At 38.6% G+C, this 27,743-nt stretch overlaps 1 protein-coding gene across 3 annotated transcripts in view; it reads left to right on the top strand.

The window, feature by feature from the left end:
• Positions 1-26,400, top strand: part of BEND5 (BEN domain containing 5) — a 540,137-nt gene extending 513,737 nt beyond the window's left edge. For 2 of the 3 annotated variants that reach the window (XM_088536729.1, XM_088536720.1), the window contains 5 exons: positions 9,724-9,857; positions 11,550-11,925; positions 17,740-17,888; positions 22,202-22,415; positions 26,221-26,400. In XM_088536729.1, coding sequence (XP_088392855.1) covers positions 9,724-9,857; positions 11,550-11,925; positions 17,740-17,888; positions 22,202-22,415; positions 26,221-26,381 — 1,034 coding nt within the window. In that variant the 3' untranslated portion in view covers positions 26,382-26,400. The remainder of the gene's footprint in view (positions 1-9,723; positions 9,858-11,549; positions 11,926-17,739; positions 17,889-22,201; positions 22,416-26,220) is intronic. The other variant, XM_088536725.1, reaches the window with a different exon arrangement.
• The last annotated feature ends 1,343 nt before the right edge of the window (positions 26,401-27,743 follow it).

Raw genomic sequence — 27,743 nt, 5'->3', positions numbered from 1 at the left:
GGCAGGAAACGGGCATGAGACCTTTTCCAGCAGGGCATGCTAAATTCATGCCATCTTCAATAAATTTGTTTGCAATAAATCCCAAATTCATACCCTTCCTCCCTATAATCTGACCTAGTTGTCAGTATGTTGGCTAGTGAGCTTGTAGCAACCTATGTATGGAGACGTGGAGCGGAGGAATGCCCCAAGTTCTTATCCAGGTGCTTTATTTCTATGACTAGGGGGACTTGGAAAGGCAAGTAGGCTTAGCTAGGGGTGTAGGAGTAAGGACAGCCAAAATAAAGGCGAAATCCCCCAAAAGATGGGGGCTTGTTTGGAAGCAGCTTATGTCTACAGGGAACAGGGAGGTGAAGAACTAGCTCCCATTCAAAATAAACTGCGGGCCCCAAAACAGCAGTGTCTGCTACTACAGATAGGAAATGATTGCACCAAAGAACAATTGAAGTAAGTTAAGCAAGATAGAAGGAAGACTGTGTAAGAGAAGTGGTGCTGGCAAAGTGCTGGCAAAGCAGTCTAAAACTTTTGACCCTGTCAAAATCCACTGGGTGCTAACTGAGCCAGAAACTTGGGTGGGGACATGTAGTTTGATCCATATAATGTTCGTTCCCTCTCCCCTCACCCCCATCCTAATAAAGAATGGGACAGGAGATGCAGAAGAGGATCCATTCAGGTATTGTGTGTGCTTCTGCGCTCCCTAGTACAAGAGGGATGGGAGCTACTGGAGAGAGTCCAGCGCAGGGCTATAAGGATGATCAGAGGTCTGGAACATCTGCCCTATAAGGAAAGGCTGAGGGAGCTGGGCCTGTCTAGCCTAGAGAAGAGAAAACTGAGAGGAGATCTAATCAATTTGTGCAAAATACCTTAAGGGAGAGTGTCAAGAAGATGGGGCCAGACTGTTTTCAGTGGTGGTCAACGACAAGAGGCAGCGATCATAAGCTGAAACACTAGAAGATCTCCCTGAATTTGAGGAAAATCTTCACTATGAGGGTAACAGCACTAGAATAGGTAGCCCAGAGGGGCTGTGAAGACTCCTTCTCTGGAGATACTCTGTCTGGACATGATCCTGTGCCACATTCTCTAGGTGACCCTGTTTGTGCAAGGGTGCTGGACTAGATGATCTCCTAAAGTCCCTTCCAACCTCAGTCATTCTGTGATTCTGTGATCTTCAAAAAATTGGTTTGCAATAAACCCAGAGTTAATAACCCACCTACCTCCCAAACGAATACACACTAAGAAACTGAGGCAGCCGTCTTTGATAGGGATAGCCCATGTGTGGCACTGTGCTGTGTTCTTTCTGTGCTGTGTATTTTGTCCAGTATTTTTTCCTGTGTTTTCCAGTATTTTTTCCATAGCTTCTTTACTTTTTCTGCTGTGATATTTGAGGTGTGTGATATCCTCTGAGATTCTCAACCAGCATGCTACTGTTACTTTTTCACCAGGTGAAAGATCTTCTGGCTGTATGCACGGTTCACCAAATCATTTTGCGTGTGTGTCACAGAGTAACCTCATCACACTCTCAGATATAATCCTGAAAGTAAGTGTAGTAGTATTCAGAACAAAATATTTAAAGTCGTGTTTCATACCTCATTCAGTGTTGACCTCTTTGAGGTTTATTAAAAACTATTTAAAGATGAAGGTTTTTTCCTCTCTTATAAATTATAATGTATCAACAAAAATATTTGAGATATGAAGGACATATACAAAGGCACTGTTCTTCTTCATTTCTGTTTGTTCAGCATTTCACCCTGAATTTGGCACTTTACCACAAAGCTTAAATGGCAGCAGCAGCAGGTTTTGCATCTTTAACAAGTGTGGCTGGTAAGGATTACTCCAAGTAACCCTTACGGTGGTACCCATTGCTATATTACATCAGTGAGATAAAGTGTTAATAAAAAGAATTTTTAAGAAGTGTGAGAAGATTCTGTTCTTGCATTTAGTGTTCACTTTTACTGTGTCAGTGCACTTAGTCTGGAATGATTTTTTTTTTTTGAGTCTTAAATAGAATATATCTCAAGTGACCTGCTTGTTCCTCTGTCTTTTGGCTCATACTAATGGACAGAAGTCACTTACTTATTCTTGCATACCAGACATACAGGTCATCTGCACTGCCAAGACTATTTCTTCTGCTCTTTGTGTATATATATGTTACACCGCATGTAGAGTATTTACAAGCATAACTTTTGTTAATCTTAACTATGACACAAAAATACATTTCAGGATTTTATTAACACTGATTTGAAAGGTAATATAGTTATATAATTAAAATACTCTGACATTTGCGGGGGAGTGAAAAGAGGAACAAATATAAGTTAATGTTTTTTTTTTTTTTCCTTAATGTAACTGTAAAACATTTTCCAGTGGCTTGTCTAAGTGCCAGTCAATCAAAAATTATTTTCAAAGAAAATTTAAAAATAATACAGGATGATCCTGGATACAGGATGAATACAGGATATTGTAGTTTTTTTTATATAAGCTCCAATAATACATTAATTTACCTGCTCTTTCCCTCACAAATTCATTCACTTGGCTGAAACTGTTTTGGAGGCTTCCCAGAGAGTTCCTTGTGGTATTTTGATCTGTGCTCTGCTTTGCCTAAATAACTGTTATGGAGGATCCACATTGCTTTGTGGTGCTCGGTGATCAGGAAATCCTCATCAGGGTTTGATCCACACCTGATTTTTTTTTTTTTTACTGTGGTTGAAACTGACCAGAGTAGGCCAAGTATCAAATTGTACTTGTTTTGCCTTGAGAAAATGATCAAAAGGTAGTTTTTAAAAAAAGAAATAGCTTTGGTAGTAAACAGTTTTTATGTTATGTTTCACATGTTTAAACATTATTTGAAAAATAATTCCCATCATTGGATTTCATAGGTAGATACAGAAGAGAGATTTAAAAGATAAGGCTTCAACATCCTGGTTGTTTTCAAAATTTTGGATTTTTTTTTTAAATTTAATGGTAATGTAGTATTTCATTTCAGTAAGGATTAAGAGAGTTGCTCCATAATGGTTATAATCCTTTGTGTTCAACATGTTCTGAGTATTGTACAAATATTAACTAATCTGCACTTCTGTGAGGTAGGTGGGGGACACTGAGACAGAGAGGTTGTGTTATTCAAGGTCAGTATTTTAGTAAATACTGGATCCAGGATTAAGGCTGTCCTTAGTTTAGTAAAGAACATGATTTCCTGTTTCTTACCCTGATGTCTTTTCTTTCCTTGATCTTACAGCTTCATCAATTTCTGCTGCAGACAAGCACACCATTCTAATACAGCTATAAAATTAAATGGAAAGAAGAGTTTTGCTGATAAAGAATAAAAGATGATTCATACCTCTGTAATAATTTTTTCTAGCAGATGTTTAGTTTTGAGCCATGTTGCTTTTGTTTAATTATTTCTGAAGAGATTTTTTTATTAACCTTTAAACAAGAAGTTCATCTTGTGTTATAAAGGAAAGGAAGAAAGATGATATATTTCAGTTTTTATTGCAGTAGAAGTATGAATTACACCTGGCCTAGTACTTGGATTATGCATCTGACCTGTGCTGATAAATAAGGACATCTAAAAGGAGAAAGTCACGCAATACTTGAATGTTGTCAGGTTTTCCAGAAAATTGACTTCGAGTGAGGGTGCACATTGATAAATTGATAGTCTTAGCAGTAGTAAGCTGAGTATCTTTGCTCTTCTTCTGGAGGAAAAGGTGTATCTATGAAAATTTGTTCCTTCAGTAGCTGACATCAGATTTTTAGCATGGTGAATCTGGCCAGACTAAGAGCAGAAGCAGGTCTATGCTCTGTGACTGTACTTTCATTACTGCATTAAATATTAATTAAAGATAGCAGTCTCGAGGTAGGATTTCAGACAGAACTTAGTCATAGAAATAGTTTATGTGCTAAGTTCCTTGGTAGGAGTTTTGCTCCTTAGTCTCTTTGGCCTTTAGGAACTCCGTGCAGAGCAGGGGTGCCATGTTCTCTGTCAGACTTCCAGCACGTCATCTCCAGACTTGCCATGCAGTTACTCAAGATGATCTTTGTCTTGCATTTCCTTAATTTAATTAAAAATTATTTTAAATCTGGCTTCTACCTAATTGAAATTTACCTCAGATGCAACTTGCTTTTGATCCTTTCCTCAAAGCCCCGTGTCTTCAGCTTTACCAGCTTTTGGCTGCTTGTTGGCCCTGTTTGCCACACTGTTACTGTTTTGTGTGCTGTTCCTGCTTGGCTTTCAGAACACTCTTCTTTTTGTTCTTGAAGACAGTCTTTAGTCACCAGTTGGGTGTCAACCTTTTCTCCTCTTTTGGGGGAAGTGAGGCAGGTCTGTCAGGTTCTTAAATTTTTAGGGATCGCCTACTGAGAGGATGGCAACTCGCAGTTTTGCCTTTCTATTCCTAACTTTTCTCACTTAGAATTGTTTTTCAGCTTCCCTGTCTGACATCCTTGTACAGCAGTCTTTTTCACCTTTAATTTAGCATGAACCAAAATATTTTCCAACAATTTCTGTCCTTTTCTCATTTTTAGAAAGGAGAAAAATATCTACTATAATCTTTTTTTTGGTCTATCCCCACCCAAAATCTGCATACTCCCTGTCTTCTTTGCTCCCAACCTACTCTCAGCCTTACCCTTCTGCCCAGCTATAACACATAATCATGTACGTGTCTTCCTGCGTTCTGTCTTTTTTTTTTTCTGTAATCTCCTTTCCACTGTCCTTCCAACAAAGGTCTCCTCAAGTCTGCAAAACAGCACAAAACTACATAGTAAACTACCATTTTTTTTCCCAGTGGTAAATGGACTGTGTCAGCATCCTGTTGAATCCCTCTTTGGTCTTCCTCTTTTCAGCTGTATCTAGTTTGTCACCTGTCCTCTTCAAATAACTCTTACATTTATACTGTCATTCATTATCCCGTGTTACTGACATTCTGTTTTTCTTTTGCTTTAGGAATCTTAATCTCAGTGTGCTATTAGCTTGAAGAAGCTTTTTGCAATAAGTGTTTTTCTCTTTCGTGTCCTGACCACCTTCTGAGCCTGCATGATCATTACCTCTTTATTAAATCTCTTCTGTTCTCCTTGTCAAAGTCCATCCTCTTCGATGTCTGCAAGAAATTAGCTAAGAAAAGCAATTTATGATTTTTTTTTTCAATTTTTAAGTATACTGGCTAACCTTTTTATTTCATCATGCTGCCTGCTTTCTCAGTCACGATGATATTGATTATTTAATTGTTTATTATTTGTGTTTAAGTGGCAATTAGACATCCATGCCCTGTTGTGCTTCCTTCGAGTATTTGTTTTGAAGGGCCCAGTGTACCTTTGGTTGTGTGTGTGTGTGAGAGAGAGTTTTATCAGCATCTTTCATCTTAGGTGATGAAGTTCTATGTAGTACAGAGGTAAATATTCTCTGCTCTGCAGAAGCCACTTGTCTAAATTAGAATAGTGAGGCAGCTTAGCACAGCAGCATGGGGGTAACTGCTCTTGCCCCTATGTGTTGGTTATATACCTAAAATAGGAAGGGTTGATGCTATTTTCTTTTTCCAAATTGCCAGGATATCATTTTCACAAGGGATGGAATTTTTCATGGCTTAAGGGAAGGACAAATTTTGCTCAAGGTTCTCTTATTTTATTATTGTAAGATTTATAGCGCTGCCAACCCCTTTATTTGGACAGATCCCAGATCTGCCATCTCTCATTCACTTGGAGTGCGGAGCTTCTCTAGTTTTCCAGCTTGCACTCCAAAGGTGGAAAAAACAGCTTTGAACTATTTTTTTGAAAGGATCAGTTTATTCAGGCCTTACTCTGAAATTATGAAGTAAGGAATGGAGACACTGCCCATGCCAGGATATGGTTTTCAGTTTTAGCATATTTTTACTGAATGTAACCAGCTGACTTCCCACCCCATCAAATTCTCTTTGTGTCCTTCAGTTCCTTGCCTCTGTAGACTTTACCTTTATTTATTACCTTTTGGCCCAGATCCACCCATCCTGACACTAAAGGAAGAGCAGGCTGAAGGAAACATTCCAGGAACAGTTTATCCTTTGCTAGTCGATAAAGATTCTCCAGTGCTGTTCTTTTCTAGTGCTGTGGAATCCAGATGTCTTTTTCCAGCCACTCTGAGTTGCACTGAGCAGTCTCTGCAGCTCTTTTTTCTCCTTATCTGAATAACTTTGCTAGGTGGCCGCATGGGGAGAAATGATACCCATCCTCTGAGCTCTCTCTTGAGCCTCATACTCAGTGCCCGCTGTGGTTGATGCTTGTACCACATTTTTCCCCTGTTTATTTTGCTGCAGGTACCTAATTAGGTGTGTTACGTACTAGTTCTCAGCAGCTGTATCGCTGAATCACTGATTCCAAACATAGAGAAAAGAACAGACGCAATTTCATGACAGTTTCATCATGACCACATAAGAGGAGGTATAATTTTTAACTTGTAGCAGGGTTGAAGAGGGTGTAGCTTGTAGCAGGGGACAAAGTCTAGGCAAATGACTTGCACTGTCATTACAAAATAAGGTTGTAAGCTACAGCAATTTGTTGCTTCAACTCCTAGTATTTTGTGTAGCTTCAGGGCGCTGAATTTCTGCTTGCCCAGCCATTTGGTTCATAGCCTAATTTTCTTCTAGCTGAAAATTGTGCATGTCTTGCTTTTTGCTGGATTCCTGCTTTGCACATGTACCTTGTAGCCTAGCATAACAGCAGCAAAGTCCTAATAGGAACTGCTCTAAATGCATGTTCCTATTTCTCCTCTCCTGATCTTCTCTCTGCCATTACCTCCCCCCCGCCAATTCAATTAGTATTTACTGAACAAGAGCCAGTATTCCAGCATATCCTCAAATTGAGAATGAGATTTTTCTAGCTATGTTTGCAGTTAAGGAGGAAAACAGCACAGTTTAGAAACGTACTTTAAAAAAGGTGGGGAGGAAGGGGAAAGCCTTTTCAGTTTCAACACACTGCATCAATTGTATTAAATGTAAATAGGCCTAGAAAAAGTAGAACATATATAAGAAAATATTTTATGTACTGTTGCTGGAAGGCAGGCAAATATAAAATTGTTGGCTGGTTGAATGAACTAAAATTTCCTGAGCTTTAAATTGTATAAGCTCATTTTAAACATTATTTCTTCAAATTTTATGTGGAAAAAACCTGTCTTCGACGTAGACCTTCATTTACAGGAGAAGCTGTAAAATATAAAAAAATTGAAAGATTTGCAAAACATGACAGAGAACCATGCAGACAGTTAGATGCTAATAATTTACAAGTTAAGCATTGGTTAGGAAATGTATAAACTTCTACCTTAAGTCTTTATACCTCTTTACCTTAAGTAAAGTTTTGCAAACATAGATTTTGTGGTCAGACTGAGAGGGAGAGGCAGCAGTGAGGAATTCGGATACATTTGTGTTGTTTCATTAGACTCCAAACTAGATATTTTCTTTTTGTTGCTGTTCAGGCTGTTGATCCTGTTTGTAACCTTTAGAAATCGACTTAAAATTTACAAACCCAAATGAAGAGATAAATATTTCTGTTGTTCCAAATTATTATTATTGTCAGGAAGTATCTGCTGGCTTCTGCTGCAATCTGCGCATACTTGTACATTCTCAGGCTCGCTAGGGTCCTTGCCCGCTTTGCTTGGGCTTCTGGCTCGTTCTGACCGTGAGGTCGTGGCCAGCAGACCATTTTGATGACTAGGTGAACCAGATGACCTGTATCCATTTTGATAAGAGGCCAAGGGCTATTTTGGACCGTAGAAACTGTTCTGCATTCTTTAACTGCAGAAATGCCTCTTCTGCAGGTTTTGTGGAAGGTGATTTGGCAAAGCAAATAGAGAAGCTGTCTCTGGTGTGCATATGCTTGTCTTTAAGAAAATGAGCACACGTTTTAGCAAAGGGGCCGTCAACCTATTGGGTACCCCCAAATACAGTCACAGAGAAAGGTTTTGGTTTTCATTCAGTATGTATTTGTTTATTCCGTCAGTCTCTCCTTCATAGTGTTTCTTAGCCTGTTTTTTTAAATCTTTCTTTCTTTTTTTTTTCCTCTCTAATTCAGGGCTCTCTAATTTTCCTTTCTGCTTTTTGACAGTAGAAATGGGCTATCTCACTTTTCTGACACATCTACATTTTTCAGATAAATGAAAAGGTAGTTTTTCAGATTTAAACAGTTGGATTGCCTTTTTGTTTAACCAGAATAAGCATCCATGGTGCTCTGGGGAATGGAGAATGATCTAAAATAAGCCCAGTTGTTTTTTGTTGTTTATCTATTTCTTTTTGCGTCTGTCTTAGTATTTACTGCTACCATCTGCATTTCATTTCAGGTTGTCTAATGTCTTATTCTGCATGTTTTGTGCCTATTGTCTTTACACAGCCTTGGGCTGTAATATCACCATTTGCCTACACGAGATCCATTTCTATCTGTAACAAAATGAATTGCATTCATCTGTGTAATTCATTTCTAATGAATGCCTTGCTCCTCATTAAACAGTGATTTACCTTTGTTTCCTTTTTCTACCCTGTCAACACTAACCATTTTGAGGTCCTGTGGAGAGATGCTAATTTGAGAAAGTAAAAGTCAATGCAACTAAACACTCACAAATGGCATCCTCATTGGCGCTTTCAAAAATATTCATGGGACATTTCCTGGATTACAGTTTTCAGGTGGATAAGAAGACTCAAAATGTTTTCTTATTCATAAGCTTTCAGGGTACAAATGCAACATTTCAGAATTTAAATGCGTCTCTCCTTGTGAGTGTCTTGAGCCTTTAGCCAGGCTTGTGAATCAGTTAAGACACTGTCTGCTCTGCTAGAGTTTTCAAGAGGAAATGCACATTTGGGGAGACTAGACCCTTAGTTCTCCTTTCTCTGAACCTTTTCAGGAATATTTAGAATCTTTCAAACATTCAGACATAATGCTTTTGAATTTCTTATTTTTGGCATACTTTTGACATATTTTATATCTCTCAGCCTGGATAAACATTTTGCTTGATTTCCCTCCACCCCCACCACACACACACGCACATTTCACACTTTGTTTTAGAGATCAGTACGACCATTGATTGTTTTTGTGCGTCTGAAGGCCAAGGATTCGGATCATTAATGAATGAAATAGGAATAGCATAAGAATGCTGGTACAGACCCATTCCCTGTGTAGTTTTTCTGTAATGGCTCTTCAGTGTGTCCTGCAGCATCCCGTTTTCCAGCCCTGCTCTTTGCAGAACACCCGGATCTGCCATGTGTGCAAATAGATCGGTGCTGCTGACAGATGATGGTTAGAGCAAAGCACGAATTACAAAATTCACTTCCACTTTAAACCAAAGTAGGATCTGAACTGCAACAACAGACTGTGAATATGAAAATATTATTAGTAAGCATATTTTAAAGTAATGCAGATTTGTTTTAGGATGTTGTCTGATTTACAGCATCTCTAACTCTTATTTTAGTGGTAGTAGTAGCTACTCATTGATGCATTTGATCATTCTCACATAAATTTGCCTTGGCATTTTAGAGTATTTACTCCTGTTTATGGCCAGATTGATCCCCTGTTGAAACTCTAGAGTTGTCAGTGGGTATCAGCTGAGTTACACCATGGATTAATTTGATCCATAGTATTATGAGTGGATTGAAGCATGGGAGGTTTTTTTTGTTTGTTTGTTTTTGTTTTGTTTTTGTTAAGCTGGTCTTGCCTAAATCATGTAGCATTTGGAAGTAAGAACTCTGATTAATGTAACAATTTTATTTTTAATATACGTTTTAGAAGACAAAACTGACCTTGAGAACAGTGTGATGCAGAAGAAAATTAAAATCCCCAAACTCTCTCTCAATCACGTAGAAGAAGCTGGGGAGGTTACAGATTATGGGGAAGAAGATGTGGAGCTTAGACACAGTAAGGTACTGAAGTCTTTTTTTTTCTTTTTTTTTTTTCTTTTTTCCTTTTTCATTCTTTATTTTTTATTTTATTTTTTATTTTGAAGTGCTTGGGGCATATACAGCTGGCATAGCCTAAGAATTCCAGGCCTGCTTTTGATCTTCTGAAAACATTGTTTGATGTAATTGGGTCAAACTGGGGGGATAGAGCGGGATGGGGTGAGGGCCAGAGTTTACAGATGAGCTTTTCAAAAACCTGATTCACGTGGGAGTGAACGTTTTTCTTGTTATCCCGTTTGCACACGGTAATTGCCATTGGAGATTTTGGGATCGATGCAGTTTCCCTTTGGCACAGAATGCTTTAAAAGTCACCAGTCACATGAATGTTGAGCAGCCGTTCTCAAGGGCACTCGTGACCTGTTGCGCTCTGCTTGCTGAAAGGGGTGCTAGGAGATTTCCCTAATAAAACAGGGGTGAGAAGGCAGTCTGACAAGATGCAGCCCTCCAGTATAACTGCCAGTTGCCTTTTTAGGTTCAGATGCCAAAAACCTACTATGTAAATATATTTATTTTTTGGTGTCAGACGATTTCTTTAAAAGTCTGCCAACCTTCAGAATAAAATACTGCTCTGTGGCTTCATGTGTTTTGCAGCTGCAGGAGTAATACCAGTACATCTCTTTATGGTGGGCCAGCATTTTTCAGAGCATGCGTGGAGCAGGCGTAACATCAAATAATCTCATTTTCTGCCACATTATTCATGTATATTGTGGTATGGGAATAGATAGTGTCAGCTTCTTGTCTCTAACCTACGAGCTACATTCGCTTTCTTGCAGTTGCTTGGAAGTTCAAATGCTTTTTCCATATTTGGCTAATAAAACCTAGAGCCCTTTACCCATACTGCTACATTTTAATATCGCCATCTAGGCCTCATAAAAGAGGTATGCTTTTATTTATGTAGGATTTGGATTTTGTGCAGAAGACGAAAGGTAAATTCCTGCTGAAAGTTAACAGCAGATAAAGCCTCTGCAATGCAGTACTAATACCTAAGGAATCGGTTGATCAGGGAAATGAGAATAGATGATAAATTCTGTCTCCCACTTTTATGTTTCCAATTTCCTCTTTTGCAGATAGTGTTAGCTCAGCCACCTGCATCAGGCATTTGGGTGACTGTACTAGAAGTATAGTCAGAGAAGATGTTATCTCCCCAAATGTGGGAAGCACAAGGCCTCTGTTCTTAAAACAGCTTTAGTATTGTATCCTTCTTTCATCTCTGGTGTAATTACAGGTGACAAACATAACATATAATTGATCTTTCTTTCACATAATATAAAAGTAGGAAATCAGAACGTTAGGGCTAAGCTTCAAAGAAGCAGATCCAGAGCCACATTTTTTTTTCTTCGATTTTTAAAGACATAAATTATCTTTGCACGTAGGATCAAGTGACTACAACACAGTTCTTGCAAATCTTTCACAATATGGAAAGAAAGGCCACTAACTGCTTCAGAAGTTTGTATGTGCACTTAGCTAAATTATGCGTACATACTAGTTATGGTGTATGTCACCATAAGAATCTGTTAGGCAAAACATTTTTGCAGGCAGACTTTGTCTTGCTTTTTTAAGAATAGATCTTAACCATTCACAAATCTGTAGAATTTTAATTTGCATTATGTGCCATTCTTCTGATTTTCTTTTCTTTTTGTTTATTGTAACATGCAGAGACAAGATGGGAGGAAACAAAACGAAGGTACACACAAAAGTATTGAAGCAGTTGTTGCTCGCCTTGAAAAACAAAATGGGATGAGTCTCAGTAACACTTCCAGCCCCGAGGAAGCTTTTATGGAGACCTCAGAAGGCATGAACAACATGGACGATGCTGTAGTTCCTCGCGTCCTGTACGAAGAACTGCTGAGGAGTTACCAACAGCAGCAAGAAGAAATGAGGCACCTTCAACAGGAGCTCGAGAGAACGCGGAGACAGCTCGTGCAACAGGCCAAGAAGCTGAAGGAGTACGGGGCACTCGTGTCAGAAATGAAAGAGCTCAGAGACTTGAACAGGAGGCTGCAGGATGTACTGCTTCTAAGACTAGGTAGTGGTAAGTGCTGGACTTAAATGGGACGAATTTTATTGAATCTTGGAAGTGTGGTCAGTTGGAATGGAAAAGTTTTTGAAGAATAGCAGTGGTTGTACAACTGGACATAGAATGTTAAAAGGCTTTTCTGCTGTGGCTGTACAGTATGTGTTGAATTTGTATAATGTGTACTTCTGGGTTTTTCTTTAATGATAGTAAGAGGTCTTGGTGCTGGTACGGTTGAATCAGAGTTCCATTTTAAACAGCTGTATTTTAAAGGGCCTCTGAGCATCTAGAAAAAGATAATAAAGTTTCATCTGCATAATACTCCAATATGTTCCAGTTAACAACAACAAAAAAAAGGTAGTGCACTGAATATTTGGGGTAAAACCGTTTTATTCCTTTCAGTCAGGGTTTTTTCTTTGTTGTTATATAACTGACAATGTGTTACCTTACATTTTCTGCCCCCTCTCCTTTTCAGTAGCTCATTAGAACATGATAAACTTCAGAACTTTTTGGCCTTGACTTTCAACAGCCACGCCATTTGAAAAAGAGTGGATTGTTAAGCATAATGAAGAAGCATTTTTTGATTAGTTTCCCTTTACATAAACACTTGTTACAAAATACAGCTTTATGTTATTTGGTTTTAAATTTTAAATATCTTGAGTCAACTGCTCTTTTGTTTTGGTTTATAACATTTATTTAACCATTATGTTGGAATAAATGGGAAAAAAAAGACAATAAAAAGCTCATCCTTGTCATTGAAGATGATACTCTTTGGAATACCTTCAAATATTTTACTAATTTATATTCATCTGCTATTAGAATGTGTGTTGAAGGTGATTTGCTTGGTGATTGAAACTTGTTTGAAATTTGTGCATCCAGACTTCAGCATGCTGGTTCTTACGTCTGCCTCTGTGTATCTGGGAATTTGATTTTTGCATGTAAATTGGGCACTGGCTCTTCCACTTGCCTTGAACGAGTGCATGCAGTTTGCCTGTCTGTGGGGTTCCCTTCGCACGCAGAGCCGAGCCCGAGCATGTGCCTGCGCTGCCGCATGCCCTAGGGTGGCCCTGCAAGGCCAGAGCCAGGCTTTCCAAGTACCCTCTGAAAGGTTTAAACTGGGTGTTTGACTGTGAATGCTCATCATTGTTACCCTGTGCATAATTAAAATGTCATTACTTGTTATAAGCATTATAGCCAGCTTTTTAATAAAATTAAATAGGCAAGGTTTCCACAATCTAAAAAGCATGATGTGGTTGGCAGTAGATTCCACGGAGCTTTCTAAAATTTTCCTTGGATGGAAAGATGTTTCTTCATCTGCAAGTAGTTAGCTGGAATTTATGTGAATGGAGCACCAGACAGATGTTTGTAGGCAGTGGGATTGAACGTAAAATACCAGTTTAGTTGGTAGACTTGACAGCTGTCTCAGTGGTGAGACCAGCAATGAAATGAAATGAAGATGGCCTCTGAATTCTCTCCTTTCTTTCCCTTTAAGGAAAGAGTGATACATTTTTGTTGGAACTGAGACTTAGGAGTATTTAGAAGGGAAAAAAACACTCCCTTTGAAAAATGCTGAATCTTCTCTCTGAACATTGGATTTGAGTTTCCATTGTATCAATCTGGCACCTGTTTTTCAACTGGCAATAAATCTGGATTACATTGAGACAAGATATTTTTTCTTTAAATTTAAGCACATATCTGGACAAATACCAAGTATAAGGAACTCCCCAAAATATCCCTTGTTATTATTGCCCTTAACATTAGAACGATAAAGAGGTAGGTTCTCTCCTGGGTACCTTTAAAATGTGATTCAACTCTTCGTGTATGAAAAGCTGATTTTGGCCCTGTTGTCTGTGTGTGTTTGTCAAGACTTGAAGCATCAACCACTGATGATTCTAGGGTCTTTCCTTATAGGCTCATTCTTATTAGTAGAGAACCAGCCAGCTTCTGGAAAGATCGATATAAAATTTATGAATGACTAGATAGGGGAGACAGCTTCAGCAAGTAGTAAGTTAGAGATTTTCATGAGTGCACAAAAAGTGGTCCTTACAATCAAGAAACAGATATGTAAAGACTTCTTTGGTCTCCATTTCCTTTCTAGCTTTAGAAACGAGATGTACTTGGGTATGTGAACAGTGTGTGCAAATTACTCAAAAAATAGTTTATATGCCTAATGTATCCACAGTTGTTGTGGTGATTTCTTAAACCCAGAGTTTCAAATGTCATGTAACTTACGGTAGGCTGTGCTCGCAGCAGGCTGGACTTAATGCAAACTAGTTGTGCTTGGGGTTCACCTTGGAGACTTTGGGCTTTGCCTGAGATGGCAGCTGATGAATTGCAGCTGTGGGGAGTGCGTGCCTGTTGCTGTCCTAAACTGGCAGATCAAATACACAGCAGCCTCTTGAGCCAGCATTCAGCCAAGTATTCAGCCTCCTAATTTCCCATCAATATGGTGATTTCTGTGACAAGTTAGAGTCAGTGTATCTTTACTTTAGACCTGGGTCTTCACCCCTGTTACTAAAACTTAAGCCTCTCCTGTGGGAATAGTGAGGTTTTCAGTCTCGATTTTTAACACAGTGACAGTGAATTGCAGATTGTTTTTTAAAAAGCCTTGGAAGTGGAAGTAGTGAAGAAAAAGTAGGGAAGTTAGTACGGATTCATTGTGAGATATGGAGGGGTTTTCTGTGATTTTGGTATGCAGTTGCCCAACAGATCACTGTTTGAAGGAGAGAAGTTGTTGCCCAGAGCTCTACGGAGTGGAAGAGAGGGGAGAAAAATCCCTGCCCTGGAGCTCACGTGTCACCTGAGCTCCCCAAAAAACGTGCACAGCCCCGAGGCTTCTTTCCCTTTCCCTCCTGGGCCCTCAGGAAACCCCAGGATCTTAGACCTCGGCCGCCCTTCTCTGCCTTGATACACCAGACAAGGCACTAGTTCGCTCTGGTTTTATTTATGGTAAATGAGCTGGAGGATTAAATCACTCTTCCAAGCCAATTTTTAAATATGCCTTGGATTACTAAATATAAAAATTGGATTTCTTTTAACTAGGTGGTTCCAGAAAAAAAAAAAAAAAAAAAAAAAAAAAAAAAAACATACAGTTTAGTAATCTAAGGGAGCATGGGAAATACCATATATCAAATAATAATGTTTCCCAGATTCCTATTGTTTTCATGTAAATTCTAGTAGATAATGTGGAAAAACAGAATTGTAATGACCCCTTTATTTACTTTTTTTTCTTTTTAGTTGCTGCTTTTTAGGTAGAGAGTAGTCTATGCTGCATTTTGGAGAGAAGGAGGTGATAAAGGGAAGCCTTCTATTTCTTTATGCTGCAATCGAAGTGGCTGCCCTCTCAAAATTAGGAAAATGTTGCTAAACAGAAGGAAAAATAATTGTAAATGAAATATTTCTTTCCTTTTGCATTCTTAAGAATTGTCTTTAATTTTCGTATGATCCTTCTGTAATAAATACAGTTAAGCTGTTAGATGGTGGCTTACATCTCTATGCCCCTAGCCATTCATCACCTTTAAAATAAGGAGAGCACAAGAGCTGCAGAAGAGAGGCCTTGGAAAGCGTGGCGCGTGGTAAATTAGACACACAATTCCTATCGTCAGCAAAGCAGCAATGCAGGTTGCGTGTCTGATTCACGTGTTGTGCTGGAAACGCAGTCATTACGACGTAGTGAAAGCAGAGGTGAAGACTAGCCAGGTAGAAGTAGCTTTCTGCTCAGGAAGAAAAAAAATCAGTACGCTTCTAAAGTATAAAATGAGACATTTAAAGGCTTTCTGTTGGTGGCTTCTCAGCAGTAGAACATGAATTAAAATAGAGATCTTTCTGGCCTGTTAGAGCTATGGTTATTGTGGACGTTAATCAGCTGTTTTTCTTTTGGGGACTCTGGAATCCAAATCCCAGCTGTGTCAATATATTGCTATAAACAGACTATAAAAGACTTCTAAGTAGAGTAGTAAAAATGTTTAAACTGAAATACACTTTTCCTTTTAGGAAGAAGTAATTGTACTTAGAGATCTTCCTCAAATTGTGTCTCAGACTGCAGGATTATTTCCTTTGAAGAAAACTCAGAATAGCACTGTGCTTAAGAGCGTGTTCTTAGAGTAACGGCTAAGAGTTCATTTTTCCATCCTAAGTTCACGCTGGCAATCACCGAACATGTCTTCTTGTTCAGGTGTGCCAACCCAAGGAGTTTGAATGGTTTAATTGGTAAAGCTTTTTGCCTCCATCTGCATCACATTGCTGCAGTCTCAAGTAAAGAAAGTTTAGTCTGTTTTAATCTTCCTGTTTCTATACATGGATAATACTTGTTAAGATTACTCTGATACTATAATGTCAATGTTGTTTTTCTGTGATTTCTCTATTTGTGCCATGTTAGCTCTTAATAAATTGTCTATGGCACTGCAGTCTAGGGTTGTCTGTGTTGCCTGAAGAGCTTCCAGTTCTTGTCGAGTGTCTCAAGTAATAGTCAGCTAAGAACACCTAGCTAGCTAGGGAGCTGCAGAATGAGCTATAACCTGAATGTCAAACACTGGTAATGAAAGAAACATTGATATTATTTTATCTGTAAATGAAGCTGCACAGCGCAGGAGGAAGGGATTCTTTGGTTGTTCCATGTACAGGAAATATTTAAGGTATGTAACTCGACACATGAGTTCTGATGCCACAGGTTGACTTGCAGAGTTAGATAAATTTAGGGTTTGGTTAGTGTGTCTGACCACTGAGGTGGGCCCATCCGTGGTGGTGACACGATTATTGAATTACCCTGCCATTTATGGGACATGTCCAGGTTGGACTCTGGAGTGCTGCGGCGCTCTCAGCACCAACCTGGCACACTGTAGTTCTTACAAGTAGGTGAGTTACCTCTACAGCTCCTGCAACTGGGTGATTACTGCTGGGTCCAGGGTCTCAGCTTGCAGCTTCTGCTCGGTTAACGAACTGCCATCCCTGCATGGAGCTTACGGGGAGCTTAGAGACCTGTTCAGAGAGAGATAACCATAGGCTTGGGGCCTTAGACTCCTCCTAGGCTCCTGGTCTAACTATTATAATTAATAATGACATGCAGTTCACAAATTGACTCTTCTGCATTTTTAGGAACACTATAAATTTCATCTGGAAAAGAAAAGCTGATGGCTGACAAAATAATCATGTTCCTTTGGAGCCTCAAACATATGCTTAATAGTATTCTGTTTAAGCTATGCTTTCTTTTTCTTTGAATGCATTAAAATAAAAATCAGTATGGTGGCTGGACTGGACAATCAAAATTCTAATTTATGTTTTTTTCTTCAGTTTGGATATGCTTTCTGTGCATGATACTTTAGCATAAGTAGCTTATGTCTGTTTTCTTTATAGCATTTCTGCACATCCTCAATATTTTCAGTATGTCTGTTATACTTAAAGACATTTTAAAGTGCTTTTTGTCTAATTAAATAGGTAATTTTATCATTACCTCAGTAAATTATGTAGTTTTATAAGTAGCTGTGTAGTAATTCTTACTTAAAGAATTGCTATTGTTGCTTTTGGTTTATAAAGGCAATGTAGCTATAGCATAATTTTCTTAGTGTGCACTGAAGCAGTCTTATCCATATCTGTAATTGTCCGCATGAATTAAGAATATAATTAAATATTTAAATTAAAATGAAGCATGTTAAAATGTTTATAAAACCCAAGTTACGATCCAGCTTTTATTCAGAGGTAGGATTTTGGGTTGAACCCTTTCTGACTTTAAAATGAATGTGACCAATGTGATATTTTACTCTAACCACGGGTGATAAAGTGATTTATTTGATGTTCTCTGGGATAGCAGACAGCTCTTTTTTCTTAACTGTCTAGGACCTGCCATTGAGCTTGAAAAAGTAAAACCAGAATCAGTTGAGCCTGAACCTGAGGTACAGAAGACCTTCAGTGAGGAAGCAAATACATCAACGTATTATCCTGCCCCTGTTCCAGTAATGGACAAGTATATTCTCGAGAATGGAAAGGTATTTTAAATTAAATATAGCATGAATAGTTTGTAAATGTCCTTCAGGTGTTTTTTTACAGAATTTTCATTAACTTGGGGTTATTGCAAGGTTAGTAGCCTACAGCAAGCTCCTCAGCTTTCATGAAGTTACATCCTTAAATTGAGGAGAATGATGGAAGTGCACAAATATGAACAGCGTTGTAAATTATCCTTAGTGATGACAGTGCTGTGCCAGGCAACAAATACAGCCAGTAAATATGCATGCACTAACACATTTGTAGTGTCTTGAATTGGTGACTTACTTAAATCCACTGAGTATATACCAAAGTCAGTAAAGCTACATTAGGCTGACAGAAATATATTTTAATAAAATAGCTTTAATATTTTCAGCGTGCCCTACTCCTGTTGCAGAGGAACCTTCACACTTTGGTTGATTTTGAGTCCAGTAGGTAATTCTGAACTCTGGAGTGAAAACGGGCTCCCCTGGATTTGGTGGGAATGTTGCCATTGAGTTGAATTGAAATAGTGTTACTTTCTGGATGCTTTTGTGGGCTTGTTGAAATACCATCCAGCTGCAGTTTATCAACACCTGTCTAATAGTTTTTGAGGCTCCAACATGTTTAACATACCATCTACTCATCCACTCAGGCCTGCTTTTATGGCTATTGCCATTGTCATCAAATTAAACATTGTATTTCTTTTACAAAAACCCAGTGTCCCTCAGAATTGCCTGTGCAGATCTTCAGTGTTGGGATGTATATATGCATTCAGTACCACAATCAGAGAACCTTTTAGGAGAAAATTTCCATTTCAGCCCTGACATAATGCAGAATTAGTGATGGAGTAGCACGAAATACTACATTTTCATTTCTGTCTTAAAATGCTGCGTATACAAATATCTGTTTATTGAAGATGAATTTGACAAAATTGTTATGCAGACAAAATGTGTGTGACAAATAGTATAATTTTGGCAATCTGGCAGATATTTGGTTCAGGTAGCTTTTCTTGCTTAGTACATTTAACATACTTCATTTACTTTACTTTTTGTGTATTTTATTGTCAATGAAAACTTACTGTGTATTACTATGCTTGCAGTAGGTGGGATAGGGCATCTCCTTTAGTATTTCTATGTAGCTTTTTTCACACCTTTATTTCTTCTGCCATTGCTGTCAGCTCCTTTGTGTTTGTATTGCAGAAGTTTTCTCTGTCTTGACAGGTATCAAAATCACTTTCTTTTTGTAATGTGGGTTTGTTTTTACATTTGACTATTTTGTGGGGGGCTTCAGTCATCTCAAGGTATAGCTCATCTACCTTAATTTTCATTAATCCTATACTGATGTGGATTGCTACATAGTAGTTTAGAAACCTTATACTTTATATTTGATCTTAATAGGATTCTCTCCAATAAGATAAATCTCTCTCCTCTAGAGACGGAATGGAATTACTGAAAAAGAGGATGGCATTCATTAAAAAAAAAAAAGAACACAAACTTCTAACATGTTTAAATGTATTGCATGTGTTAGTACAGTTACAGCGGTGAGCACTGCTTTGAATTTGTTCCTGTTTTTGTTGCATTGTGCTTAAAGGTTAATCCTGCAGCTGCTGAAATAAAGTTTCTGGTGTTTTCCACAAGCCAAAGACCTGTCCCATCCAGCAAGAAAGAAAGTACTTCCAAATCTGGAGTACAGTAGACTTCCCATAGCCTTGGGAGTGCTAGGGAACAGTCCCAACAGAAAAGTAACCTGAGACATGGGAAGATAAAGTTCCTTGTCCTAGGAGTGCTACAAATAGAAAAGAGACACAAGATTGCTGTTGCTGCGGCTGTCTGTCATGGAGCTGCTGTCACCTTAGGTGTTTGATATCAGTGATGACTTGATTTTAGTAAACGAAGCATGGTCAAAGACGAGATGGTCTGTTTGAAGCATGAACATTAATTTTTTTTGCTGTAACTTGTTTTTTTAAAAGAACTTCAAACGAAGCTCAGTAGCTTAAGAGTCTAAGTGATCTTCAGCAAAGACAAACCCTAATCTTGGCAAAGGGAATCAGATCTTTGATTAAATGGAACAATCTCTTGTATTAATTGAATACAGAAATCCAAAATGTAGCATGTCAAAAAGCTTCTAATCTTGGTTACTTTCTACGGAGCTGTTACGCTTGTTTGTAGAGGTGACTTTTCCAAGATCAGAACAGAAATAACTGAGACAAACCTGCAAGGTAACTTTTCTGAGCACAGACCACTCACACAAGAAATTGTCTTTCAAAATATGTACAGAGCACCAAAAGTGTGCAAAGTTTTAAAGCAGTTATAAAGAGGCTCAACAATAGAGACAGGAGAAAAAGGCTGCTTCTGTTGTGCTTATTGCTAGTTCCATGTCTGTCTCTTATGAAATCGAGATACCATGCAGACTTGTGAGAAGCCTCTTAGAATCCTCTTAGTGTAGAAATTTCTGCAGGAGAGGCAATCACTTTGTTTTTATGCTTTGAGGAAGTTGGTTTTCATTCATTTTTATGAGGTAGCTGATAGCCAGACCATTCATATTTTTGTATTTCAGTTTCTAAATAACTACTTTTTGACGTTTTTGAAGGATGCTGTCATAATAATAATTAAAAAAACAATCTTCAGACTATAGCTCTGAATAATAATTAAGCTTTCCATTTAAAGGAAAATGAAAGTTTGGTTAGATAAAGGCAGAAAAATTATAAGTTTATAAAATTTTTACAGTAGCTTTCTGCAATTTTCAGTGAATTTAATGGGAATTATGTGGTACCACTCAGATCCTTATGGGTAGCAGATTCAGTTCGACATTATTTTACATGAAATGAGTAAAAACCCAAAACACTAAGAGCCAAACAGTTAAGCCAAGCAATTTCTCCAGTATACCTTTGTCATAGAATTTTGTTAATGGTTTTTTTGAAATGTTCAGGAAGCAGTAACATTTTACTAAACGTGTTAATGAAAAAAGAAAAATAGCTCTGATCAGATTTTGTGAAACCTGAGTTTTGGATATAGGAATCCAGTTTATACATTTGTTTGGTTGGTTTGGTCTCCTTTTAAAGAATTATCTGGAGATGAATTCCCTGTTGCCCCTTTCCAGGGCACCGCAGTCGTACCTGTGGTTAGAATAGCTCCATGGTGCGTTACCCTGCCGCAGCCCCTGAGCAGAGTGACGTTCACCAGCGTGTTTGCAAACTTCCTCTGTACTGAGGAGGTCCCCATGTCCCCACTGTGCTCCAGGAGTGGAGAGCAGTGACATACGTGGTACAAAGCGGGCGCTGGGATTCCTCGCAGGGCCAGTGTTTGGGTCCAGTTGGTTACTGTCTTGTCAGACCCATGCTGATGATTAGTGGCATCATTTTCCCTGATGCTGCTTGGCTGTGTCCTGGCCAGGAGGCTTATCAGCTCACTAATGACACCCTGCCAGCCAAAAGATTCTCATCCTGCACCCATCTTCGTAAGCCTGGTGTGCTGGGAAGCTTGGTTTAAAGATACTGGGCAGTTCTGTGTGAGTCAACCCAGTAGAGCCAAGAGCAGAGAGCAAGGGTAAGCAAAACTAGACTCTGGCTTTGCTGCATTTCCCACTGTCTGTTGTGGATACTGCCTTAACGGAGTATCTTTGTCCACCGTTGTCTGAATAGTGGAAAGTCTGTAGTGTTGCAGCAGTGTTGTTGCCTTCCCACAAAGCAGTGGGTAGACTTCACAATGTGCAAACTTCCCAATATAGTTTGAATTTTAGAGAACTTGCAGACTCTTTTGGTTTGTGCTGATATTGGAGCTCTCGAAATGCCTTCTGTCCTTCTCGTTATTTTAAAGCATCAGGCAGAATTTTGCCAACAAGGATGTGACTTAGGAAACGTTTCCCTCTCTGTCACCCTCTGAACATGCTTTGGGTAGAATCTGCTTCAGCCAAAAGGAGGCCTTTGTAGTAAAGAGACTATTTTCTCTCTTACTCCTAAATTAGGTTGGCACAACTGCTTGGTTTGTATGCTGTGCATAGCTATATAATACTTTGTGTGTTTACTGTTTCTTTCTTCTATTTCTCTTCCTGACCATAGCCTCTCAGGAGATACTGTATTGGAGAATGGAGAGGGAAAAAAAAAAAAAAGTAGAGAGTAAGAAGAATTGAGAACAAAATAAAGAGGAGCTGTGTAATATATGAGGTTTACTTGAACTCCCTGAACCACGGAGTTGGAGGAGATTCAGAATTAGGCAAAATGAATTTGTTCAACCCTAATTACTGTTATTATAGTACCTAATAATAATGTTCCTATAGCACTTGGATACTGTTGTGTGCTGCATACCATAGATAAGTTGTTATTATTACTACCTTCTAGGTCCATCTTGGCAGTGGAATTTGGGTAGATGAGGAGAAATGGCACCAGCTGCAAGTAACACAAGGAGATTCAAAGTATACAAAAAATCTAGCGGTTATGATTTGGGGAACAGATGTTCTCAAGAACAGAAGTGTCACAGGAGTTGCAACCAAAAAAAAGAAAGATGCCGTTCCCAAGCCACCTCTCTCACCTCACAAATTAAGCATTGTCAGAGGTAGGTTATTTGAAAACTTTTGCTTCCTGCTTTGGAGTTTAACCATTAATTATGGAGTTGAAAAATGCTTCTTTTCAGCTCATATAAAAATAACTAATTAAAAACTGTAATTAAAGTTGCTATTGCATTTTTGAAGTGCATACATATCCAGGAAAAATTAAAAGACATATTGCAATAGCTGGACACAGTGCAAGCCTTCACAGGTGGAGAGTTGTACCTTGATTGCAGTAAGATTCAAGAAGATCATCATTTTAAACTACCTGCAGGACAGGACTTTGAGTCTGGAAAGCAGCACATTCTGGAATTATTTTTATAAGATAATGATTTAACTGCATTTACTACCTTTAACAAGCCTGAGAGTAATCTTACCACATTCTTTTACCCAGAATGTAACCAGCTCTCCTGTGAGGCACAGAGACCATTACAGCACCAACTTTAAAAATATATATGTATTTGCAAAAGAGAGAAAGGTTAGTAGCTAGAGTGAAGAAAATGTGATTAGTAGCAATTGTAGTTTGAACAGGAAGTGCAGATTGCTGACCTATCTGGCAGAAAATATGCAACACTTTCAGTTACATGGACTTAGGCTTGAACTATGTCGTACTTGGAGAGAGCGAGCAGGCCCAATCCTTTATTTAAAATGAATGATGATATCAATCCCTTTGTATCATCGTGCTTGTGTTTTACATTCAGTTCTGTCTCTCTTGGTATTTCAGGCTTCTTTTTAAGTCAAAACTGAGTCAGTTCCTCATGGAATACATATCAGAATTGGATTTTTAGGTTTTGTGTTCAGCCTAAATTCCAGTCGGGCTGAAAGAAGTCTCCTTCTTAAAGTTTCTTCTGCAGTTTGAGTGAGCTTCATTATTCTGTATTTCCTGTTCTTAGTTGCACTGTGCCCTAAACTATGATCTCTTGTAGTCTGCCTTGAAAGCAGGAAATGAGATTCCTTCTTATGTGTGTGTGTGTTGGGTGAGGAGAAAGAGAGTCATCTTCTTACTGCTACTTCTTACAGAGTAAGAAAAGTAGATTTTTTTTTCTTTTTTTTTTCTTTTTTTCTTTCTTCTTAACTAATCTGCTTCAAAAATGAAGGTGGAAGCACATGCTCTTCCGTACCGGTTGTCTAGTCCTGCCCGGGCCCTTTTGGCAGGGTGCTGACAGCAGCAGTAGAGCAAGGCCCCCCTCGCTGCCCCGCGGGGGTTGTACCTGGGGCCGTGGCTGTCCCGTCGGCTCCCGAGAGCAGGGGAGGTGGTTGGTGGCCGCAGTGCAGCTTGTGCACTTGCAGGCAGGCACTAAAACCACCCTCGCTGGCCCGCTGCGGCCAGCTGGCCCCTTGGAGGCTTCTCTTCCTCAGTGCTGCTGTTGGAGCTGCTTCTAGGACAGTTTCCTCTTCGACTTCAGTCAGATCCAGCCTGCTTAAATCTTTTAAATGATAGTTTTCTTCTAACTTATCTTGTTTAGACTAGAGCAAGCTTGGGAGTGCTCTCCATGAGGTACATGGTAAGAAGCCCTCCCCTTTTTCCTCCTCCTTGAGTTGCATTCCTCAGCATTTCAGTTCTTCACCATGTCTTGTATTTTCTTTTCTGCCCTGCATTTGCTTTCTGCCGCTACCCTTTTTTTTTTTAATTCCTGTTCCGCTCCTGCTATTCCATGTTTCTCTCTCAAGTGTTTCTTTTACCCAAGGTATGAGGTAGGTAGGTGTTAGGTAGCAACAAGAGGGCAGGCAGACTTCCCAGACCAGCAGCAGTGGGTAGCGCATAACCAACCCCGTGTCATTTTGCACTGTGGCACTTGCATCTCCGTTAGCAGGTCTTGCCCCGCTAACCAGCAGTGTTTTGGGAAACTTTGGAAGTGATCACAGGAGAATGACCCAATTATAAAGAAGTGGAGACACAAACCAAAGCAAAGGAGCAAACGGTGAAATGCTAGGAAGTTGGTTACTTGGCCAAGAACTTGGATCAGGCATCACAGAAAGAAATAAAAGTCTATTTTAGCTTTTACAGTCTACTTGAAGCTTTGCTGCCATCAGAAATAAGAAGGGGTGTCTGTATGGCCCCCAAAAGATGAGGTGGAACCTTCGAATCACTCTTTGAAGCCCCTGGGCCAGCACCCTTGTGTGACCTATTGAGTTGCATCTGTAGCCCCCTGTACAGAAATGGAAGAAAACGGGGAGGAAGAAGCGTAGCAATCATGTATCGTCTGGATCACGAGGGCTTTTAGAGACACAGATGATGTATAAGTTCTGCCAGGTGATTTGTTCTTTGGGATAAGGTAGTAACACAGCCTGCATCTTACAGGAGTTCAGCACATATCTGACACAAACTTTATGGAGTCTTCCTGAGATTGCTGTAGTAAAAAATTATGCCTCAAAACCACTCTGTGTCTCTTCAGTTCTCAGTGACATGTGTCTTCCTAGGGATCATATTTCAAATCATACCTTACTGATGATTTGCATTCCAGCTATCGGGCTGCACGTTTATTGATTTTATTGATTTTATATTTGGTATATTTTGCAATATGAAATTCACTTTTTTCAAGATGTTCTCATTTTTCTGTGGACACAGACTAACCTATTTAAATTTTTTGAATGTCAGTATTAGCTCTTAATGTGTCTAATTTCTCTAGCTTCTTAAAAAGTCCCTATTGTATACTATATTATAAAGAAGTTATAAAAAGTGTGATGCGTGAGCACTGTTATAAACCTTCTTAATGCAAAATAACCTTTTATAAAACTTTGGAGAGGCTTCAAAATGAACTACAAAGCATGCATAGTACTTAACTTTCATAACTTTTTAATACGATGCATTAGAAATGTTATAAACCATGTTAATTAAGTGATAATCTCTATGGCTTTCTCTATATGAAGCAATAAATGGCTACTGGAATACTAGGCAAAGCAGAAGAGAATTTGTTTAATCAATCTTGGGAGCTGTTTATTACTAGTAGCCTATACAACAAAATGCATTCTCCTGGTTATGAAAAAAAAAAAAGAAAAATAAAGAAAAATAGAAATAAAACTTGCCTATGTCGAAGGAGCTGGATGTGTTGCACCACCTCTGCTTTTGAGAACGTGTGCTGGATCCAAGGTGCAGATCTACCAAGCGTGGAGAGCAGAGTGTTTTCCCTCCTTGTGCTCATTGCTTTGCAGATACTAGTGGTTCCTTGCTTTTTGTGTTCCAGTTAATTCCACAGAGCACGTTGTGAAAACACCCAGGAAAATGGGTCTTGCCCCAAATACTCTAATAACGCAAGCAAAGTACAAAGGCCAGGGATGGGGCATGCGATAAAGATGCAGAGATTATGATGCACATTATACAGTTTTGTATCTTTTTATTAAATTAATGTCTTCTCCTACTGGTTCCTGCTTCTTCCTAACCCTTACCACTTATTTGTTTATTGTCTTGAAGGTATGATGAAAGGAGTGACTCATAGGGAATGTTAGATAACAACAGTTCTAGTGAGACCCTACATCTGGAGGAAGATTCTTAAATCTGTGGAGATAAGGACAAATAGAAGATTTAGGCAGACAAGACTGACACTGTTAAAAGGTTGGATTTAGCCTTGTTTCTGTATAGAAAGCCTGTTGATGTAGTCTCAGCAAAACTGAGAGTTTGTCATGTCAAAAATTCAAACCTGGTGAAAAATCTTGCTTCTAACAAAGATAGCTCGTGAGTCAGTGAAAGCTTCCGTTGTGCTGCAACAAATACACACAGTGCTTATTGCTGTCTGTTGGGTTGTGAGGCCAACAGAGGGCTACATTCTTTTTCTAAAAATATCCTAATAGCTCTTTCTTTTTTTTTCTCCCCAGAATGTTTGTATGATAGAATAGCACAAGAAACTGTGGATGAAACTGAAATTGCACAGAGACTCTCCAAAGTCAACAAGTACATCTGTGAAAAAATCATGGATATCAATAAATCATGTAAAAATGAAGAAAGGAGGGAAAGTGCAAAGTACAATTTGCAATAAATTTTGGATTTTTCATAAAGTCTTAGTGTTTTACTTAAGCGTTGTTTTTTGATTTGCGTGGCATTTTTGCTGATGGGAGAAGCTAACTTTAAGGGTGACTCTCGTTCTGTTTTTTTGTTTTGTGAAAAGCCTTTCTATAGTGTAACCTGATTTTAAATGATATAAGATCAATTGTAAGTCCACTCGCAGTGAAACAGAGTGGATTTTCCAAGTTTTTTCCAATGAGTTGCAGTATGTTACCTGCAGTTTTGTATATAGGTTGTATTTCTGCAAACACCAACCCTTTTTACCCACGTCTTGTTTTACTGGCATTGGTGGAACTAGGCTGTAGTAAAAATCTGCTTAGAAAGATCTGTACAAAATCCACTTTGATATTTAAAAGGGTTTTATTGTATTTTACAAAGTGTTTTTCTGAACTGAAATTTTAATCATTTGTTTTTATAAAACTTTGTTTCAACCTCTTACAATATATTTGGTCAAAAACTCACAAACGGTGCTGCTTTTTCACTTCTTATCTCGGATAACTTGGTCGCCATTACTGTCATACTTGAAACCAAAAAAAACTCCACAAACCTAAAGCTGTAACTTGTAAGATCATGATAATTTATATATATAAAAGAAAAAGAAAAGAAAAAAAAAAACTGAAAGATTTATTTTTGGGCACAAAGGCACCTTTCAGATTTTTGTTTCTGCCGCAAAGCTGTTTGGTTTGGCTGTGTTGTAGTTCTTGATGCACTGCATTCTTAGTGTATTTGTATTTTCAAAAGATGTAAAGATTGCCATTGTATGCAAATTACGTGTAATATACAACTTAATACCAATTCTTCTGAAGAATGGGTATTTTTAGCACCAATTTAACCTAGAAAAACATCATATTTTCTATTGATTTTAGACTTTTGGTCTGTGGCATGCAGAGACATATGGAATAATTAGTTGTGCATCTGATTTACACCTTCCTTTCTCCAGTGGAATGAAAATAACCTTATGCCTTGTTTTGTGAAGGGTTTTGAGAATAAGGTTTGAAGAGAGAACTTAGGACCTATAAATTAAAAAAAAAAAAAAAAAAAAAGGAGGAATAATATCTGATCAATCTCGAAGATTTGTTATATTGGTGATCTCAGTTTAACTGCCATTTATTTTACACGCACGGATGTGGTTATCTGCGTTTTGGATCATCCCTTTTGGAGTATGAGTATTCCATTTCTACCACTGAAATCCTGCTTCCTGTAGTTTGTGAGATATAAAATTTCTTGTTACCTTCCTTTAGCATTGGTGTAGCCAAATGTTGAGGTTATTACAATGTCCTGTGTGATAATTTGAAAGGAGCAATGCAAGGAGTCTTTGAAGGGCTGCAGTGGGAGG

This window comes from Tinamus guttatus, unplaced genomic scaffold (assembly GCF_059628265.1).
Source record: "Tinamus guttatus ecotype Peru unplaced genomic scaffold, ASM5962826v1 Tinamus_guttatus_pri_ptg000044l, whole genome shotgun sequence".
Taxonomy (NCBI): domain Eukaryota; kingdom Metazoa; phylum Chordata; class Aves; order Tinamiformes; family Tinamidae; genus Tinamus; species Tinamus guttatus.
Note: the sequence above shows the minus strand (reverse complement) of the source record. Positions and strands in the feature narration are given on the sequence as shown.